Source organism: Cnephaeus nilssonii (genome assembly GCF_951640355.1).
Source record: "Cnephaeus nilssonii genome assembly, chromosome: 6".
In the NCBI taxonomy this organism is placed as follows: Eukaryota; Metazoa; Chordata; class Mammalia; order Chiroptera; family Vespertilionidae; genus Cnephaeus; species Cnephaeus nilssonii.
In genome coordinates this window covers 47973102-47989508 of record NC_137077.1, presented here as the reverse complement: position 1 = coordinate 47989508, position 16407 = coordinate 47973102, and the positions used below count along the sequence as shown (strand labels likewise).

Here is a 16407-nt window from a genome sequence, read left to right as displayed (position 1 = left end):
GAATGTTAAAAGCAGCAAGAGAAAAAACAGTTAATTACCTACAAGGGAGTACCCATACGACTGTCAGCTGATTTCTCAACAGAAACTATGCAGGCCAGATGGGCGTGGCAAGAAATATTCAAAGTGATGAATAGCAAGAACCTACAACCAAGATTACTCTACCCAGCAAAGCTATCATTCAGAATTGAATGTCAGATAAAGAGCTTCACAGATAAGAAAAAGCTAAAGGAGTTCATCACCACCAAACCAGTATTATATGAAACTAGAAGCCCAGTGCACGAAATTCGTGCACGGAGAGGGGGTTGTCCCTCAGCCCAGCCTGTACCCTCTCCAATCTGGGACCCCTAGAGGGATGTCCGACTGCCCGTTTAGGCCTGATCCCACTGGGATCAGGCCTAAACGGGCAGTCGGACATCCCTCTCACAATCCAGGACTGCTGGCTCCCAACTGCTTGCCTGCCTGCCTTCCTGATTGCCCCTAACTGCTTCTGCCTGCCAGCCTGATCACCCCCTAACCACTCTGCTGCCAGCCTGGTTGATGCTTAACTGCTCCCCTGCCAGCCTGTTTGCGCCCAACTTCCCTCTGCCAGCCTGGTCACCCCTAACTGCCCTCTCCTGCAGGGTTGAGCACCTCCAACTGCCCTCCCTTGCAGGCCTGGTCCCTCTCAACTGCCCTCCCTTGCAGGCCGGGTGCCTCCCAACTGCCCTCTCCTGCTGGCCATCTTGTAGTGGCCATCTTGTGTCCACATGGGGGCAGGATCTTTGACCACATGGGGGCAGCTATATTGTGTGTTGCAGTGATGGTCAATCTGCATATTACTCTTTTATTAGATAGTATAGAGGCCTGGTGCAGGAGTGGGGGCCAGCTGGTTTGCCCTGAAGGGTGTCCCTGATCAGGGTGGGGTTCCCTTGGGGCATGGGGCAGCCTGAGCGAGGGGCCTGTGGTGGTTTGCAGGCCAGCCACGCCCCCTGGCAACGCAAGCGGAGGCCCTGGTATCTGGAATTTATTTTCCTTCTACAATTGAAACTTTGTAGCATGGAGCGGAGCCAAGCCTGGGGCTCCCTCTGAGGCCGGCAGCCATTTGTGTTGGGGTTATAATTGAAACTTTGTAGCCTTAAGCGGGTGGGCCGGGCCAGGGTGTGCGGAAAGCTTTGCTTCCCCTGTTGCTGGCAGCAACCCTGGCCTGCTCTCTCAAGCTCCATTCTGCCGCCATTTGTTTGAATTTGTTTACCTTCTATAATTGAAACTTTGTAGCTTGAGTGGAGGCTTAGGCCTGGCAAGGGCAGGCAGAAAGCTTGGCTTCCTCTGTTACCTAGGAAACCTTGCTCTCTGTGGCTGTAGCCATCTTGGTTTGGGTTAATTTGCATACTCACTCTAATTGGATGATGGGCATGGCTTATGGGTGTCGGAGGTATGGTCAATTTGCATATTTGTCTATTATTAGATAGGATGCTTGCTGAAAGGTATTCTTTAAGAAGAGGAAGAAGAAGAAAAAGGTAAAGATAAAAATTATGAATAACAAATACATATCTATCAACAAGTGAATCTAAAAATCAAGTGAATAAAAAATCTGATGAACAGAATAATCTGGTGAATATAATAGAATCAGGGGCATAGAAAGGGAGTGGACTGACAATCCTCAGGGGGGAAGGGGTGTGGGGGGTGCGAGAAGAGACTGGACAAAAACCACACACCTATGGATGAGGACATTGGGGGGGCGGGTAAGGGCATGGGGTGGGGTGGGAACTGGGGGGAGGGGAGCTATGGGGGGAGGGGAAAGAGGAACAACTGTAATAATGTGAACAATAAAGATTTAATAAAAAAAAACAACAAGAAAAGTTCTATTGGGATGGTATCCACAAATTACGTGAAATATGGGGAAATGTGTAGCTAACAATGGACATTACTTTGAATAAAGCACTTTTGATGTTTCTCTTGAAATTATCGTGTTTTCTTTGATTACAAAATCCACCATTATTAACCGGTACACCTAGTAGCTATGAGAAGAACTTTATCTTCTCAGAGAAATACCTTTGGGCCAGGTCTAAGTCAGGTTTACATAATTTGAGTTTTAGGCCTAGCAGCCACTACCACCCCTTGCTCCCAGACAAATCATATTTTAATTTTGTTTTTCCCTGCTCCAGCTTTTGTCAGTATCTAGTTACATAATTAAGATGGGGACCGATAGCCTTTGCAGTTTGGATTTTTAATATTTTTTTTACTCAGCTTGGGCTGGAGGGAGAAGACAAAACAAGGACATATATAGGTGAGTGATAAAGGTCCTTGATGTGTGAAATAGTACTTTTGTGATGTGTGAAAATGACTTTTTTTTAAATTGTTTTCAGAGAGGAAGGAAGAGGGAGAGAGAAACATCAGTAATGAGAGAGAATCACTGATTGGCTGGACACCCCACACTGGGGATCAAGCCCACAAACCGGGCATGTGCCCTAATTGGGAATCTAACCATGATCTCCTAGTTCATAGGTCGAAGCTCAACTACTGAGCTACGTCAGCCGGGCTGAAAATGACTTTTGAGATGAAACCTGGAAAGATAACATCACTTAAGCCACTATAGTTATCACCCCCTTTGCCACTGAACTAGTCAAGAGATTTAATGAGATGTTTGAAGAAAAAGGGATGTTCTGACTCTGGTCATATATCTACAGTATCCTGATGAGAAAAGGCTGGAGGGCCTGTCAAAGCAACTGGACTGGGATGTCCGAAAAATCCAATGCTGGTTTCGCCATCGGAGGAATCAGGACAAGCCCCCAACGCTCACTAAATTCTGTGAAAGCATGTAGGTGTGCAGAGGGAGGTGGGGAGTGAGGAGACGGGAGGAGTGTGAGTGGACTGAGGTTTTCTTTTTGGAAATTACTTGTATTATTAGGACAACAGTCGATGAATGTGCAGGGCTAACTATATTTATTATAGGCAGGAAAGAAGAGCACGGGGAGACTAGTCACCCTTTCTTGGACGTGCTTGCCACTAAGCTAAATGTAGTTCCCTTCCCCAAATACATAGATTGGGAGTGAATTCCTGTAACTGTACTTATGTCAGTAGACATGCACACCCTTGTACACCTTGATAGCAATAGTACCAGCTTGCTCTAAATGGACTTTTTGATGGGCAGCATCCCTTTTCTGGGCATACTATACTAATTTCACTGGGTTTTTACTAATTCCCTTCTGGATACAGAGCACTCTATTTATCGTTGTGCAAAGAAAATATTAGGCATTATCATCAAGGAGTATGATATGGAAGAAAAGTTGATTAAAGCCAGTATACACTTGTGGAAATCTATTTTAAACAGCCAAAAGATGTCTCCTTTGACTTTTGCGGTAACAGTATTTGTCCCTATTATGGGGACTTATCTTCTTTTTCACCAGTAACTATCTTATCTCCAAATCTGCTATCTTGACTTCTTTAGCCCCAAAGACTTTCTTTTGAGTGAATATTCATCTAACCTCTACTCTTTGCCCACCCAGGTGGAGATTCACTTTTTATTTATGTATATTCTGCTACGGAATTAGATTTCTTTGGTCGGTGAGTGTGAACTTCCTCTGATCTTCTTTTGGGTTCTAATCATGCCCACATCTCTAGAGAATAATTGGTATTGATTAAATCAGCATAAGCACAATGGTTTACAAAGCACTTGACAAAAAACCTTATTCTTCCAAGGAGGAGACGGTTACAGAAATGGAGTCAGTAACTCTTTAAAGTGGGTAAAATAGGTATAATTCCTGCTTTTCAGTTAGTTGCCAGAGTCAAGGAATTTCAGATTTTTTTATTTCAGATTACATGTTTTTTATTTCACAGCACCGCCCTATTTTTCTAAATGATATAATTAAGGTTTCAAAATATATGAAGCAAAAAGAGGCAGAACTAAAGGATGGGGATAGACAAATACACATCAGATTGTGTATACTTAAAGATTTTAATACTCTCATCAGTAGTTGACTAAATCACTAGACAAAAAATATCACTAAGGATATAGTTTTGTACAACACAGTCAAACAATTTGACCTAATTGACACTTAAGAAGAACATTACACCAACAGCTGAAGAACATATATAATTTTTAAGTGCACATGGGATGTCAACTAAGATAGACCATGTGATAGGCCAGATAATAAATCTCTGCCTCCTGGTGCTTACTATAGGCTGTGTTCTTACACTGACTGTGCAAAAAGAGGAAGCAGAGTAAACCCACCCCTTATGTACCTCAGCCTAGGCCCTTTGTCTGGTCTGTATTGTGACTGGAAGGGGGGCATGGAGAATGAATGAATGAATGAATCTCAGTAAATCTTAAAATACTGAATTCTTACAAAATATGTTCTCTGATCATAATAAAATTAAATTAGAAATCAATAATAATAATGAAATACCCATAAAATGTTTGGAAGTTAAACAATTCTGCTACATAATCCGTGGATCAAACAAGAAATCAGAAGGGAAATTTTTAAATGTTTTTAATTGAACGATGCTGAAATTACAACATGCCAAAATTTATGTGATGCAGCTAAAGTATGCTTAGAGAGAAATTTACAACTTTAAATGTTTATGTTAGAAAAAGAGAAAGCTTTAAAATCAGTGATCTAATAAGATCTGGAAAAAGAAGAACAAAGTTAAATCCAAAATAAGTTAAAGGAAAGAAATAATAAAAAAATAAGTAAAAATTAATGAAATAGGCATTAGACAAACAATGGAGGAAACTAATAAAACCAAAAGTTGGTTCTTTGAAACATTTGATTGAATTTGATAAACCCCTCGAAAAAAGAAAACAAATCAATATCAAGGAGAAAAAGGGATTATCTCTGTAGACACTGAAAGGATAATAAGACAAGATTATGAACGATTTAATAGTAACAAATTCAACAACTTAGATGAAATGGGCAAATTTCTTACAGGACATAATTAAAACTCCACTAGAAGTTACTACTTTTGTCTTTTGAATCTTTGACATAGAGATCTTTCTCTTGGTTAACAAATGGAATTATTATCTTCCTGTCTTCCTGTCTCCTCCTTCCCAGGTGATGATGCTTTCAAAAACTATCCTAGAGCTCTCCCTGCCCTTATTTACCTCAAAGCATGATTTTTCCATTTGTAATAACACTTTAAGTCCTAGAAGAGAAATCTAGATATTTATTTACCCTTCTAGGATTTCTAAATTCTGTCAAGAGGGATTACTTTTCACCCTATAGCATAGAGAGAACAGGATTATATAAGTGAGCCATGGGAGAATTCTGAAGACTGACCTGGATTATCTGTTTTTTCTTAGTCACCTTGGTTTTGGGACACCCGACAGTGCTGGCATAGCTATCCATATCAGGTAGGATCTGAGCATTTATGTATGTGTATAAAATAGAGTAGGGGACAGTGCAATCACAGGACAGATAGCACATTTCCTTGGTATTCTTAAGGGATTGGGGGCTGAGTCTCTTTGAGTCATATATAAAGGGTATCTATTCCTGGGGTCCCCATAGCTGTGAAATCCAGTGATCTTTTTGTTCCAGTTCCCCATTTTATTCAGTATATTCCCCTAATTGGGCTGGAAACAAAAGCAGCTTTCTGGCACTTAATGAAGTGCTTTCTGGTTCAGGTGTCATTTTTGAATCAAGGGTAACTTGGAGTCCCCTTCATCTATACTATAAAAAGGTCAGGAGTGGAAGAAGGAAAGGCCTAAGTATATTTAATCCCTTAAAAAGCATTAATTGCCCAGAATTCTAGATACACTAATTTGATTGCGCTGTAGTATGTATTAACTTAATCTGATCTCTAAAAGATGAGAGCTGAACATATATATCCTATATAATAAAAGCCTAATATGCGAAGTGTCCGACCTGTTGACCAGTCACTATGACGCTCACTGACCACCAGGGGGCAGACGCTCCAACTGCTGGGGTCCAGCCAATCGGGCCGAACATGCCCTGGAGCCCTCCCGCAGTCCCTCCCCAGTTCGATCATGCACCAGTGGGGTCCCTCGGCCTGTCCTGCACCCTCTCCCAATCCAGGACCCCTCAGGGAATATCAGAGAGTCGGTTTTGGCCCAGTCCCCTCAGGCCAGGCTGAGGGACCCCACTGATGCACCAGTCCATGCACCAGGTTTAAGTCTCCATACCAACCCAAAGCCTGTTGTTAGCTATTAAAGATCTTGGAAGATGATGAGGAGAAAAGACTTAAGTCATTTCTTAAGTTTTTTATGGCTATTGGTCCTCCAAGGCAGAGATAGTTGCAGACATAGAATGAATCTTTGACTAGCTGGTATTCTAACTACTTCTTTCTCTCTTTCAGCCTCTCACAAGTGGGCTTTATTACTATTATATCATGGAATTGGCCTTTTATTGGTCTCTAATGTTTTCTCAGTTTACAGACATTAAAAGAAAGGTAAGGACACTGGTTCCCTCGATTCCTCCTTATTGCATCCTCCTTCCTAGCAGCTACCGTTACTGCCATTGTGATGGATTCTCTGTCCTGACTGGGACCACAAAAGAGGGAGAAAGTAGGTTTGATGGGACTATTAGCTCTTTGTAATGTTCTCAGAAATGAGACTTGACTAATGAAGTATATTTGAGGCCTTCAGGGTAGCCAAGTTGAGAACAGTTAACAAGCTAAGTGTACCCTTTTCTTTATTTTTCTCCAAGGCGCTTACATGTGTAAAGCTCAGGAAACTAGTCAGAACTTAGGGATAGCAAGGCGTGATCCAGGACAGGCCAGAATCCATAAAGGCTAAATTTGGCTTTTGCTTGGCATTAGGGGCCCTTGTTCTCTTTCTGCTTTTCCTTCTTGGTGACCCCACTTACTCAAAGTATTTCAACAGGAAGGGGTTCTAGATTATTTTGTTTACCATTTCCTTGCTATTATTTAGGAAACAAAGATTCAGAAAAGTAAGTTGACTTGTCCACATAGTGACAAATTTGGAAATGACTTAAGTTTTTTATAAGTAGACAATTTTCACCTCTTATTGTTGTCCACCTGACATAATGTAGTTCCAGCAGCTCTAGTCCTAATCTGTTACTAACTTATGGTTATTTTTGGTGAGAAAACCAAAGTTAGCATTTATGGGAATGGACTGAAACTAATCTGGGTTGTTGATTGTTACATAACCTACAAGCTTGATACTCCAATCTGGTGCCTTTCACTCTCCTATGGTCAGGAGACACAGGTTCCCTTATTAATATTTTGTTTTAATTCATGACACAAATATAAAGGTTTAAAAATGTACTAGAATGTATACTTTTGAACCCATCCCCAACTCAAGAACTAGAATATATCACTGTATCTGTCTATGTGGAAAACATAACTTTTCATCCTTGTTTCTCCTGCCTTCTCCCACCTTCTGTCCCTCACTGGGCTAAGAAGTATTTATTAGCTATGTCTGATAACTCAGGTATTTAGAGATTTCTTCAGGTCAACCCTTGGCATTGGAATCCGAGAAGAAATTAGAGCTTTTTGTTGTTGTTTTTGTTAATCCTCACCAGAGATATTTTTCCCTTTGATTTTTTTTTTAGAGAGAGTGCAAGAGAGGGAGTGAGGGGGCGAAAGACAGAGAGAGAGAGAGAGAGAGAGTCTGTTAGAGACATCGATGTGATAGAGACACATCGACCAACCGGTTGCCTCCCCACACATGCCTCAACAGGGGCTGAGACTCAAACCTGCAACCTAGGTATGTGCCCATGACCAGGAATTGAGCTGACACCCTGGCCAGGACTAAATTAGAGCTTTTTAACCTGCTTTAAGCTATATTAACATAGATTATGGGTCACTGATGTAGAGAGTTTGGGTCAAATGCTAGGCAGCTTCTTTTTCTTCAATATATTTTATTGATTTTTTACAGAGAGGAAGGGAGAGGGATAGAGAGTTAGAAACGTCAATGAGAGAGAAACATCGATCAGCTACCTCCTGTACACGCCCTACTGGGGATGTGCCTGCAACCAAGGTACATGCCCTTGGCCAGAATCGAACCTGGGACCCTTCAGTCCAGTCCGCAGGCTGACGCTCTATCCCCTGAGCCAAACTGGTTAGGGCCTAGACAGCTTCTTAATGGAGAGTTTAAACAGAATGGAACTTCTAAGGCTGGGATAAGATCTTCAGAGAACAATGCAGGGCATTGAGTTGGCTAGCGTCTCTAATGGCCTTGCCTATACCTGCTGCTTCTATTTCCATTCCTTCCTAGGACTTCCTGATCATGTTTGTGCATCACTTGGCCACCATTGGGCTCATCACCTTCTCATATATCAACAACATGGTTCGGGTAGGAACTCTGGTCATGTGTCTACATGATGCCTCAGACTTCTTGCTGGAGGTAAGACCCCAATTCCTTTTCCCTTGTTATTCCTCTATTTCTCTCCTTTGCTTCCTGAGAACGGGCTTTCTCCTCAATTTAATTCTTCTTTTCTCCAGGCAGCCAAGCTGGCCAATTATGCCAAATATCAGCGTCTCTGTGACACCCTTTTTGTGATCTTCAGTGCTGTTTTTATGGTCACTCGTCTAGGAATCTACCCATTCTGGTAAGTGTTAGAGCTGCGGAGCTGTCGTAGGAATGTAGCTAATGATACCTTTTGTCAGTTTAGGGAGTAAACCACCAAGAACCTGATGCCCTGCTTTTTCCTTGACCTAACCTAACCTTTATGGATTCTCACAGGACCTCAGTTCCCTTGCATAGTATTTCTAGTGAGGCATAATCCAGACTCAGAGCATCCAACTCACTGGCTGTGGCTTTCCTGAATCATCTCTGAGGAACAGTCCTCATTTTATGCCTAAGTAATTCATTTGCTTTCTTTTGTGCTGATTACAAAATTCTCAGGCTTTTCTTGCTTGTTTTCCTACTCACACCCTCTCTCCCACCCTGATAACACATACACACACACACACGCCTCTCACTTCTACACTCACTACTTTATGGTACAAAGTCAGTGACTCTGTGGATTGGAGATCACGCTTAGTCTGAGGGAATCAGCTACCAACTATTCTATATGTGCCTGAGGATCTGAGTCCTAGGATCATGATTAAAATTGCTGTCCCAGTTTTGTGCATATTTGAAGTGATTAATAATATAACTTATTACATTAGTTCCTATGGTTTATACAGTGGAACCTTGATTCTTGAACTTAATTCTTCCAGAAGGCTGTTTGAGAAGTGGTTTATTCAAAAACCAAATCATTTTCCCCCATTTTTAAATTAGTAAATTGAATGAATTTGTTCCAGACCCCCAAATGATTCCCTCTTTTAACCTTTCTTATATGTAGTACATGTCTAATGTACTGTTTAATCTATAAACACTTTACAAACAAAAAGGACATGAAATGTAAATGAAAATTTAACAAAAAAGAAATGAAATGTACAGTAAAAAATAAAAATTTGCATAAATACTAGAACTTACCTTTAATGTTGAGATCTATTAATGACTGAATATGGAGAGGAGGGATGGAGGGATGTTATTGTTGGGAAGGGGAGTCCTTCCATAAAAAACTTATCTTTTGTCTCTTTGCTCCACTAGAACTTGCTTCAGGCTCCCTAGGCCTCTGTCTCACTAAAAACCTATTCAATGATGTTTGTTTTTATCTGCATTTTAACACTTGTCTGAAGTGAAACACTGCATTGTCATTGAACAAGTTTGTTGCATGATTTGCTGCTTCTTTGTCAGGGTGATATTTCTCAATAAAATTTTGCATTTCTCCTCATTTCCCAAGCATTTTCTTGATTAGTGAAGTAGGAATATCCCTTCCCTTCTTCTCTGAAGAGAGCTCTTCAGCTGCTGTATGTTGCTGTTCCCTCTGAAGGTCAGCTCAGTGTTGTGGTCCTCCACATCATCATTATCCACCTCCAAGCCATGGACTTGCCCAGAGACACATTATCCTCCACAACAGACATAGGCTTATCCTCAAAGCCCTCAAAGTCTCTTTCAGCAACAGACTCAGGCCACAATTTCAGGCCGATTGCATGGTCCTGGAAGACACTTCCCCCTATGCTTTGTCTGTGAGCCTCAAGCAAGTGAGAATGTTAAAATGTTCCTTCCAGAACGCCCCAAGAGTTAAATTAGTTTTAGACATCACCTCAAAACATCTCTGAAACAGTGCCTTTGTGTAGTTCTTAAAAATTAGAAATGACCTGCTGGTCCATGGGCTGGATAAGAGGAGTTGTGTTAGGTGGCAAGAACCTAACAGTGATGAAGCCGTACTCCTCCACCAACTCAGCCTCCAAGCCTGGAGGGAGGGAAGGAACACTGTCCACTACAAGAAGTGCCCTGAGTGGCAATTGTTTTTCCCAGAGGTATTTCTTCACACTTAGGGCAAACATTTCATGAATCCACTCAATAAAAAAAATTGCCTGGTTACCCAAGCTTTGCTATTAGCCCAGCACATCACATTCAACTTATTTTTCATGACATTATTTTTCTTGGAAACTCACGTTTTCAGAATGATAGACCAGTAGAGGCTTCAATTTAAAGTCCCTACTTGCATTCCCACACAACAAAAACGTCATCCGTCCTTCATTGGCTTGTGTCCTGGCAGTGACTTCTCCTGTGTGATGTAAGTCCTCTTTGGCATTTTCTTCCAGAAGAGGCTTGTCTCATCACAATTGAACACTTACTGGGGAACAAATCTCTTGGCCTCTACATATTCTTGAAATTCTGTCATGAAATTATCAGCATCTACTTTGTTAGAGCTATCAGCCTCCCTACGCCTGACTACACTATGAATGCCACTTATTTTCTTAAATTTATCGAACTACCCCCTACTAGCCTTAAATCACTTTCAACACTCATTCCAGGGATATCTTTTAGGAGGTCAGTATGCAGCATCTTCGCTTTTTCACATATCATTGTCTCCAAAATGCTACATCACTGGCTAATTGCTTTTCATTTATCAAAATCAACAACAATTTTTCTACTTATTCATTTGCCTGTGATCTTTGTTTCATGAGCACTGTCACATCTTTAGCAACATCAGCTCTCTTGGTGGCCTCTTTATGTTTTAAAATTGTACTAGTTATTGATTTCACCATGCCATACTTGGTAGCCAAATTAGACATGCAAATACCTCTCTCATACTTGGCAATTATTTCTTTTTTAAGCTCTATCGTTCTCACAACTTTCCTTTTCACTTTGCTACTATCACTAACCTTCTTAAGACCCACATGACTTACTGTAATATTTAATAATAATAAGCAGCAACAAAAGCCAAAAAAAAACCACAGGAAAATATTCATAGCACAATTTCCTGAAATGTTAACAATGTGAGGTTTAGTGGTAAACTGACTCATACTTGTGCATTCTCTCCTGTTTGTCACCTGGGAGACACGTGATTACATACATACATACAGGTATCAGCATGAAAGGGTTGTTGGGTCAAGAACCGAAGTTTTGTTTGACAGCCAAGACATTTTTTCCATGAACAACTTAGTCAAGTACCGAATTGTTCAAGATGGGAGACATTTGAGAACCGAGGTTTGAATGTATATCTTCCCTTACCCCTAAAGATAGAAAACTTCATAGGCTGCCTTCCTTTATTTTCTCATTGTGGATGAATATCCATGGAACTTCAACTGAGAGAAGGTACAGGGAGAAAACACAGGTTCTGCTTCTCAGGGAACTCAGTTTCATCCCTATCTGCCTGGCTTAGACTCTACAATCTGACCACTCGTCTCCTTCTTCTAGGATTCTGAACACAACCCTCTTTGAGAGTTGGGAGATGATTGGGCCCTATCCCTCCTGGTGGCTCTTCAATGGCCTTCTCCTGATCCTACAGGTTCTGCATGTCATCTGGTCCTACCTAATTGCACGAATTGCTTTCAAAGCCTTGATCCGAGGAAAGGTGAGGATGAAAGATGGCTTCTTTCTTTGGGGCTGAGTAGAAAGATGGATATTACTCAATAGACCTTCTCTTTCGATCTAACCTAGTGAGCCCCATCTACACAAGAAGACCCAGCAAAAAGCCTAGGGATCCATAGTTTCCACCTTTTCTATAAGTATGAGTGTTTAGCCTTTTAGGACATGACTTAGATGTAAGAGGAAGGATCTTCCTTCTTCCTATCCTTTAGAAATGACTGTTGTTAAATAATGAACAGGATTAAGTTTTAGAGAAGATCTCAACCATTTCCTACCCCTTACCTACCTACTTACCTACCTACTTGAAAAAAGGCTCCCCAGCCAAAAATAAAAAATATGAAATAGATTTCATATTTTTTATTTTTGGCTGGGGAGCCTTTTTTCAAGGAAATCATATGCAGAGCTCCAAGATAAAAACTGTAAAAGCAGAGATTGCCTAGGGAGTGGTGTTGGTTCACAAGCCACCTCAAGATGACCACACTGTGATGTTCAAGATATGGTTTATGTAAGAGACCAAGTACTGGCCTCACCCCACTGTTGTATGAGGCAAGGATCTTAAGTGAGGCTATTTAGGGTTTCAAATACCCATCTTCTGCCCAGAGCCCACAAGCACAGAGAGAAGTGTCATTTAATGATAAAATTCATAAGTGAATCCAAGTTCTAAAGCAGTCAGGCTTTAATCAGTCTAAGGGCTGGGGATTCAGCCTTCAGTAATACAGAATCCCAAGGTGAGGGGCGGGGGCTCTGCTAGAGGACACAGTGACTCTAGGACACAGGGATGGAATGTTACCTGGGCATATAGGACCTCTTATGTCTGTTCCTTATGGCTGCAATTGGTTACAGAACTTGCTCAGTGTGTCTATGCATCTTGCTGTAGCTACTAGACATCTCTTTTCTCCCCTGCTTTTCTTTCCTGACCAGGTGACTTATCCAGGAAGGATTACACCCAGATTCTATATTCTCCACTCTTTTCTCACCTCCTTCCTTTTTTCTATGCCTGGCGGGAGCTGGACAATTTCGTCTCTTGCATGTAAGTGTATCTGTGCTTCCAGTATTCAGTGAAGCATGTCTTTCTGAATGTGTTTCTTTTCCTTCATGCTTTCCTTCCTGTCCCCATGTTGTCTGAAAGCATGCCCACTCTCTTGACCTTGGTGGGGCCATTGTTGACTGGAGCTCAAGCTGCTGCCAGATTTTTCTAAGTAGAGGCAAGAATGGAGTCTACTCTTTTTTTTTTCCTTTCTGTTTTTTTTCCTTCCCCTCTCCCTTTTTGAGCCTCCCTTTACCTCAGATCTAGACACACTGTGCTCTCTGGTAGAAATTTTCTAAAGATCAGGAATCAATTAGTTATCTGGGTTTAGAAGTCAACAGCTATTATAAACCATAGGATCTTAGAGCTAACCAAAGCAAGTGCCCCACTTCTTGGAAACAACAATTGTACTTTTGTTTCCTTTTCACCTTTATTTACTTATTTAAAAAACAGCACATATTTATTATCCTTTAGTTCTGGAGGTCAGAAGTCTGTCATAGGTTTCATTGGGTTTCTCTCTTTTACTTCTAGGGTCCATTGTAGAGAATTTGAAATATTTTGTTTGATATGCAGGATAATTTAGATTTGAAAACACTGCTCTAATCCAAACTCTTCATTTGAAAATATAAAACAAAAAAGCTGAGGTTAAGCAGTCAAGATTCACAAATAGTAGCATGATTGGGACTGGGACTCTTTCTCCCTTGACTGCCAATCCACTTTTCACCATGTGGATCTTGGGAATGCCAAAGTTGCACAAGAGAAGTTATCTTGCTTCCAGGAAAAGGGAGAAGATTGGAGAAACGGTGTCATAGGATATTGCTAATTGCGCCCAGAATGAATAGAACTGAAAAAGGCCCAGTATGGATCAGTTTTGGAAACAGAACAAAACGCAGAATAACCAATATGAATAACTGCAATCACCATTACCACCAGAAGATAGACACAATGATGACAGTCATATGCATTATTTATGTTGGCCTTTTTCTACTTTTTGAGATGGAAGGAGAAAAAAGGTGTCTGGAGTGTCCCTCAAACCTAAATCAGAACTCAGGGAATGATTTCAGCTCTCTTAGGCTGGTCCTGAAAGATACACCCCTCAACCAAACCAGCTACTTATTCCGTAGAGAATAAAAACAGAAATGATGAGAGAGAAACCCAGGAAGCAGGCAAAGGATATTCACAACAGTAGCCATGGCCCAGATAATATTTTGAGTCAGGTGCCACCAGAAAGTAGGCCAAATTGGGAACAGTGCCCAAACATGGGCTCTGTGGGCTTTGTCTTAAGTTTCCAGAAAAGTTCTGTCCTCACCTTTCCTACCTTTGGCCCCATCCCACCTAGGTATCTAAGGATGATCGCAGTGATGTGGAGAGCAGCTCAGAGGAAGAAGATGTGACCACCAACGCAAAAAGCTTCTGTGGCAGCAGCTCCAGCAATGGTTCCAGTTGGGTGAATGGTCACATGGGAGGCAGCTACTGGGCTGAAGAGTAAAATGGTTGGTAAGGGGACTTAAGCACACATGGACTTGTAGGGCCACTGGCAACCTACTCTTCTTGGGCCTCCCCAAACCTGCACTCCTGTGACTAGGGGTCTGCAGGCACTGAGGAGAATCAAAGAAGCAAATATTTTCACTTTTTTAAAAACTCTGCCATTTTGTATTTAATAGCCTCCAGGTTCTTTCCATAATATTTGCTGTGTGTGTGTGTGTGTGTGTGTGTGTGTGTGTGTGCGCGCGCCTGCACATATGCATGAGTTTCATTGCCTGGGTTGGGGCACAATTCTGAACTGGGGCCTCTAGGCCTTACCTGGTCCACCTCAATCCCAGATTTGGCTGCATCTTGAATTATACTGGTTCTGGACTATCCCCTCCCTTCTTGTCCATGACTCTTGAGGCTCTGGCCATCTGAATGGAGCAGCCAAGTTGAGGTTTCTGTACTGTTCTTCCTTCAGAGCTGGAATATTTCACATGAAGTTGTGTAGAAACAGATAACCATGGATGAATGGCCAAGATTGCTGTGACCCCTAGCTACATCTCCTTCCTACCACCTGGTAGTGACAGGGACAGCTGCTGATAACCCTGCTCTTTACTCAATGGTACGCAGGGAATGGGGGTGGGAGAGGGTGAGCAGAGGGCTAGAGGAGGACAACAGCCACTGGGTGAGCTGTTAACAGTTTATACTATTGTTTACTCTTCTGTGATTAAAAGTGCTTCAACCCTCTTCTGCTATCTCAAACTCTTTAGTGACTCTATCCCCAATTCCCTGAATCCATAAGCCAATTAAGGATTTTTTTCAGGTCTGATTCTGAAGCCATTGGATACCAAATTTTTCTTTTCTATGCATGCTGGGAAGAGAGTGTCTACATGTTAGGACTTTATGTTTTAAGAAAAGATAAACATGTATAGTAGTCACAAGAAAAAATACTGAGCAGATTAAAGCATGTATATCACCAAACCAACAAAGACTTTGAAGAGCTAAGACACTTTTAGTTAAAAATACAGATACTGCCAGTTAACATTTTAAGATTATGGTAAGTGAATCTAAGCAGATGTTTTCTCTTTTAGCCCATGGAAAAACAGTCTTCCTAATCCAGGTTTTTCTCTAGTTGAGGTCTTGGCAAAATTACCAATAGTAATATTTATTCACTGGCTGGTATGGCTCGGTTGGATGTCATCCCATTTACCAAAAAGGTTGCTGGTTCGATTCCTGGTCAGGGCACATGCCCACATTGCGGTCTCAATCCCCAGTCGGCAGCTGATTGATGTTCTGCTCTCACATTGCTGTTTCTCTCTCTTTCTCTAAAAATTAATTTTTAAAAAAATTTTAAAGAATAGTAGTATTAATGTCTTAGGATAGTTTTCTGCTTAGTGAATATTCATATCAAAATATTTCCAGCCCTAGCTGGTTTGGCTCAGTGGATAGAGCGTCAGCCTGAGGACTGAGACCCGAACAAAACCAGCCAGGGCTCATCATTGATGTTTCTAACTCTTTCCTTTCCTCTCACTTCCTCTCTGAAATCAATAAAAATATTTTAAATATATATATACACTGAGTGGCCAGATTATTATGGTCTCGGAACGCATAATAATCTGGCCACTCGTGTGTGTGTGTGTGTGTGTGTGTGTGTGTGTGTGTGTGTGTGTGTGTGTGTATGTGTGTGTGTATATATATATATTAGAGGCCTGGTGCATGAATTCGTGCATGGATGGGGTCCGGCCGGCCAGCCTGCCCAGCCTGCCCAGCAGGAGGGGACATGGGCAGTTGGCCGGCCTCCCTGCTGGTCGAACTCCTGGTCGAGGAGACAATTTGCATATTAACCTTTTATTATATAGGATATACACTGAGTGGCCATATTATTATGCGTTCAGAGATCATAATAATCTGGCCACTCAGTGTATATATTTCCAGGTGCTCTGTGTACATTAAGACATGGAGTATTTCATTGTCAGGGAATTTCAAATTGAATGAAATAGGTTATTGTTCTAAGAATCAGATACTCACTTGATGTTCACTGACAATATAGGGATATTGACCCTACTAAACCTTACTGAGTGGC

At 41.5% G+C, this 16407-nt stretch overlaps 1 protein-coding gene across 2 annotated transcripts in view; it reads left to right on the top strand.

Moving 5' to 3' along the window:
- Positions 1 to 16201, top strand: part of CERS5 (ceramide synthase 5) — a 35414-nt gene extending 19213 nt beyond the window's left edge. The window contains exons 3-10 of one of the 2 annotated variants that reach the window (XM_079774341.1): positions 2667 to 2797; positions 3486 to 3543; positions 5279 to 5329; positions 6292 to 6384; positions 8174 to 8302; positions 8401 to 8507; positions 11657 to 11813; positions 14194 to 16201. In XM_079774341.1, the coding sequence (XP_079630467.1) occupies positions 2667 to 2797; positions 3486 to 3543; positions 5279 to 5329; positions 6292 to 6384; positions 8174 to 8302; positions 8401 to 8507; positions 11657 to 11813; positions 14194 to 14343 (876 nt within the window). In that variant the 3' untranslated portion in view covers positions 14344 to 16201. Of the gene's footprint in view, positions 1 to 2666; positions 2798 to 3485; positions 3544 to 5278; positions 5330 to 6291; positions 6385 to 8173; positions 8303 to 8400; positions 8508 to 11656; positions 11814 to 12748; positions 13195 to 14193 lie in introns of those variants that run through there. The other variant, XM_079774342.1, reaches the window with a different exon arrangement.
- Positions 16202 to 16407: the final 206 nt, after the last annotated feature.